We start from the raw sequence: 5720 nt of genomic DNA on the forward strand, positions 1-5720 counted from the left end.
TTTAAGGTTATAAAACACTTAAGGTGATTAACACCCACTAACATTGCTAATTTGCATTTAGACTTGAATTATTGTTTCATATCATTCTTTTGCTGGCATGCTTACAGATATTCTGGCATACATTTTAAATGATTGTTTGTTGTGTTATTTTTCATATGTTATCAAATAAAACTCGAGGCTATCCTTTACTGACTAAATGAGTGTGTATGTAAAAAAACATCAATGAATGAAAAGTATTTGATAGAAATTTAAAAAGCTGAATGTTTTTGAAAAGAGAATACATTATTATTCTGATTTATAGTAAAAACATATTGGGAAGTTTGTTTAGATGTGGATTTTAAACTAATAATGGAAAAAATGACCAAAGCTATCCTGTACACCCTAAACCACCACGCACGTACGTAAACAATAACATGGAGAGAAAAATCACATGAATTTCTATTAAATGCTGAATGTTTTGAAAAGAATAGTTGTTTTCTGTCTGATATACAGAAAAAAACTACTAAATTTTGTTTCTTTGAATTAGAATGCAAGAAAAATCAGTTAGCTATCCGCTATACCATAAAGCACTGTATAGCAATGTTAGTGGGTGTTAATCACCTTAAGTGTTTTATAACCTTCGCGGGTAAACACGTGAAATTCGTGCATATCTCAGGCATTTATATAGACGTTTCGCGGTTTTCTTCACTCGAGACTAATATTTGGCAGTAAACGCATCATTGTTTTGTTGTCATATACACAATGAATGAAGACGATACTTCTTCTCAACGGAGGGACGAACAAATTCAACGATCAGAGATTGTCGAAGAACTAAAGGATTTTTTCAACAGTAAATTCAACGATTTGAAGAAAACTGTTCAGACTGATTCAGAGTGGACTGCGGAGGCTACTAGAAAAAAATGTCAGAAAAGATTCTTCTATTTCGTTAAAAGGTTTATCAAATAAGAAACAATATCAATTCAATTGTGATATTGACGACCTGCTTGAGCATAGATAAAGCTATTACACTGAGAAATGTTTAAAGACGCTAAAGATTTGATGAAACAGAGAAACAAACTTATCAGAATTGCAGACAATCCTTTTTCCGGTTGGTCCACTATTCACGAGTATGAGAAATTGGACGTTGCTAGCGATTCGGAAGATGACAAAGTTAACGTATTCGTAAAGCAGAAGACAGAGCCAAAGCTCGTATTGATAAAGCTAAGAGTTCTTCTTCCACTACTTTTAATACAAACACTGGTTTTCAGTCTAATTTTCCTAGCTTCCTTAAAGGAACAGGTTCAAGATTTGCCGTGACAGGAGGAGCGTCCTATCAACATCAGTTGCCTGCTTCTGTCGTCTGCTTCCGGTGCGGGCAGTTGGGACACATTGCCTCAGGATGTGGTCAGGTCAACACCGGTTTCCGTTCAGGAGCCATGGGATCCGCAACCGCCGCCAGAGTGCCCGAATGTGAAAAACCGGATGCTACCAAGGGTTCCAGCCAGTGATATTGAAGGCTATACTGAATATGATAAGTATTGGATTTTTGATAATACAGTTTCTATGTACGGTCATTTACAGCATCAAGAACTATTTTGTGAATATAGAGAAAGTTCCATATTAGTTTCAGACTTTTCCGTGAAAGGCAGATTAAAACAGGCGTTGCCTTTTTGGGAGACTGTTCTTGAACCTAATGACGACATTTTATCTTGTATAAGAAATGGTTATGTTAGTAATAGAAAGAGCATTGAAACTCGAGGGTAAACGATTTGTACGAGGGGGCGTAGCCCCCGAGTATAAGTTGTTTACCCGAGGGTTTTAATGTTCTTTCTGTTTTGTATCATAGCCATCCATATATGGTAGTTCAATAGGCGTTCCACATTGCCAAATACAGTAGTTCAGTGAGTACTCAAAATCCTTGCTTTGTAAATGTGTAAAGCTCAGGTAAAATAAACCAATGCGAGCACAGAAAATCAATTAAATACACGTCGCTGTCGCTGTGAGAGACACGCCCATACACGCTGGCATACTTTCCTATCCAACAGTGCGGTAACTAGCGTGCGGGTATTTAATACCTGCACACTTTTAGTTACCGCACCCTGCGCTCAGTGTATACGATTTACCTGCACCAAATTTGTTAAGAAAAAACACCGAGCTATGATACAATTCCTTTTTCGTCTCAGCCGCCTTCGTTTAATTTGAAAAATACCAAATCTGCGTTAGATAATAAAGATTTTGTAGAGTGCTATCAAAGATCTGTTACAAAAACAATGTGTTTACGAGGTGCCTTTTTTACCTCATAATGTAAATCCGTTGTCTGTAGCTACAAATAATGCATCGGGAAAGAAACGACTGATCCTCGATTTAAGCGTTTTAAATACGTATGTCAAAAAAGATCATGTTAAATTCGAAGACTTCAAGGTTGCAAAAGAATTATTAATTCCTCAAGGTTACATGTACAAATTTGACCTGTCAAGCGGCTACCATCATATCTCAGTTAAGCCTCTCCATCATTTTTATTTACGATTTTCTTGGATTATTGGCGGTAGAAGGCGCTATTACGTTTTTTTCTGTCCTCCCATTTGGTTTGTCGTCTGCACCTTTTAGTTTTACAAAATTACTGAGACCTTTGATTAAATTCTAGAGAAAAGAAGGTTTGAACATTGTATTGTTTTTAGATGATGGTTGGGGGGTTAACAGATCCTTTGAACTTGCGTTATCAGATGCTAATTTAGTCCGGACTACGTTAATCAGTGCTGGGTTTTTAATTAACTTGGAAAAATCAGTGTTTGTCCCAGTGCAAGTTATAGAATGGCTGGGTTACATATGGGATCTTGAACATGGAGTCCTTAAAATTCCCGAACGACGAAAACAGAATACTTTGTCCTATATTTACACCATCAAAAGATCTTTTCCATGGGTAAGCGCTAGGGATTTGGCAAAACTTTCTGGGAAAATCATTTCTATGATGCCGGTCTTGGGAAATGTTTGTTTGTTACAAACAAAATGTTTTTACAGATTCATTGAAAGTAGGATTTCTTGGGATGCTTATTTGAATATCTCTGAGTGTGTTCAAACTATTTATTTTTGGGAAAAACAGATGTCTTTGCCATTTTGTAAAAAGTTGTTTCCGGACTTTTTACCTTCAGTGTTAGTATATTCGGATGCCTCCAACATTGCGGGGGCTGCTTGTATGATTGAATGTGATAAATACGTAGCACATAGGGCGTGGAACGAATTTGAAGTAAAGCAAAGTTTTACATATAGGGAGTTACTGGCAATACATTATTCCTTAAATAGTTTCCTTTGTAAACTGAAGGGAAAACAGGTCATTTGGTATACAGACAGCAAAAATTGTGTAAATATTATCGAAAAAGGCAGTCAAATACCCGAACTGCAACAGTTCGCACTAGACATTTTTACAATTTGTGCACAAAATAGTATTTCTTTACACATTGAGTGGATAAGGAGAAATCAAAATACAGAGGCAGACATGTATAGTAGAATGATAGATTATGATGATTATGGTGTATCTAGGATTTTTTTTTCCACTTCATAGATTGCATGTTTGGTCCGCATACAGTGGACAGGTTCGCAAATGATTAGAACACTAAACTGCCCCGTTTCAATTCGTTGTATTTCAACTCCTTCTTCGGAGACAGTAGACGCTTTTTCAGTAAACTGGAAATTTTGAAAGCAACTGGATCGTACCGCCTGTTTATTTGATACCTAGAGCTCTTAATCATTTATTTTCCTCTAAAGGTAGGGGTACATTGGTTGCTCCGTATTGGTACTCAAGTCGCTTTTTTCCAATGATTCTTGGGGAGTGCTCGAGGCTCAAACCTTTTATTACAGACATACTTCTATTCAATGATCATACTGGTATCTATGTTCAGGGCAGAAATAAAGAATCCATTTTTGGATCTGAAAAATTTACAAGTAAGGTTATTGTTGTAAGAAAAGAATGTAAATTAGCAATGCAACTGTTAAAACTGAATTGTTGTACTTTTTACGTCGCTTCAAGCCTCATAATGCATTTTAATATTTCAAACTAGTTCTTATTCTCATATATAATATATATGTTGAACTTTCATGTTGAAATGTCAAAAACACTTCGTTCGAGGGGACTAATGAGTTAAAATAGTTGATAGAGATACTTAGTTTTATCAAAAGGGAGATAATCTTATTTAACGATTCGTTTCATTGTACAATATTTGAACACTTAAGCAAATACATTCAAAATGAGAGATACTTATTTTAAACTGATTTTGACATTATGAGCTATTATTTGCAAGTCCTTTTCAAATGAATTTGTTTATATTATTGATACCATAAATAATTCGTGTTTGCTTAAGAATAATTTTATGATAAAAATTTACAGGCATGTTTAAGAGTCATCGTTGGCTAGAAGTTGAAGAAATGTGTGATATATTGCCTAGTAACCAGGACCTTTTCTCAGAAGTGAAAGACGCTGTGACGTCTAGTAAAGAACAGTCAACCTTACGTAATTATAAATATTCGAAGTGGTGTTCTCAGTTTGGGTTTTCCTACTTGCCTGCATCACCAGTAACTCTAGCATTATATCTAGTATCTTTAATACAACTCGAAGATAAGCCTTGTGGGAAATCGAAGCTAAATTTAGCCTTTTATTCTGTTAATAACATGCATGAACTAGCTTGTTTGGAAAGTCCTTGTAAAGATAAATGGTTAAAACTCTGTTTAGAAGGCTGTTTAAGGAAAGTATCGCGGCCAATTGAGAAAAAAGAGCCTATTTCACCGGAAATATTGAAACAGTTAGTACTCAAATTTGCTTCTGAGAATTGTTCTTTGGGAAATTTAAGAATTGTTACTTTATGTGTTTTGAGTTCAGCTGGATTTTTAAGGATAAGTGAGGCGTTCAATCTTAAACGATCTGACATAGAATTGTTTGATTCTTATTGTTCATTATATATTGAAAAATCAAAAACTGACGTTTACAGAGATGGACAGCATGTTGTTATAGCTAAAACAGGGAACTTTTCTTGCCCGGTATCTCTTTTAGAGAGATACCTGCATTCTGCTAGGATTCCTGAACATTCCACTGAACATATCTTTAGGCCTATGCAAGCTGGTAAACATTGCCGCGATTGTGGACTCAGAACACCTTTGAACAAACCACTTTCTTATACTAGAACCAGAGAAATTTTTAAAGATATGTTAACCGCAATCGGAATAGATGCTAGTAGATATGGTTTACATTCATTCCGTTCCGGAGCAGCTACTGTGAGTGCAAATTTGAATACTACTGATAGACTGTGGAAGAGACATGGACGCTGGAAGAATGTTTCAGCAAAAGACGGTTATGTTAAAGACTCGATTAAGAAACGTTTATCAGTGTCATTGAATTTAGAATTGTGAAACATTTATCAGTGTCATTGAATTTAGAATTATGAAACACTATGTTCTTTTATATACGGACATTATAGTAGTTTTTCTAAACATATGATACTTTACATATGTGTGAGATTTTCTTGATAATTTAAATAAATGCCCTTGTTTAATCTTATGTCTTTCAGTGTATATTCCGTAAGTTTCTTTCAGATATAGCATAGTTTGGCTGGAGATGACTGCCCTCGTTTGTGAAGACGAATGTCCAGGTTGTACGAAGATGATTGCCCTAGTTGGGCGGAGATGACTGCCCCAGTTGGGCGGGTATGATTGCCCTAGTAGGGCGGATATGATTGCCCTAGTTGGGCGGATAT

At 35.7% G+C, this 5720-nt stretch overlaps 1 protein-coding gene across 1 annotated transcript; it reads left to right on the forward strand.

Annotated features, from left to right (window-relative positions):
* Positions 1 to 741: 741 nt before the first annotated feature.
* On the forward strand, positions 742 to 5376 carry LOC123558334 (integrase/recombinase xerD homolog). Its single transcript, XM_045350214.2, has 2 exons — positions 742 to 901; positions 4361 to 5376. Exons 1-2 carry the CDS (start codon positions 742 to 744, stop codon positions 5374 to 5376), a joined length of 1176 nt encoding a protein of 391 aa, XP_045206149.2.
* The last annotated feature ends 344 nt before the right edge of the window (positions 5377 to 5720 follow it).

The sequence above is a fragment of the Mercenaria mercenaria genome, chromosome 5 (assembly GCF_021730395.1).
Source record: "Mercenaria mercenaria strain notata chromosome 5, MADL_Memer_1, whole genome shotgun sequence".
Classification (NCBI taxonomy): Eukaryota; Metazoa; Mollusca; class Bivalvia; order Venerida; family Veneridae; genus Mercenaria; species Mercenaria mercenaria.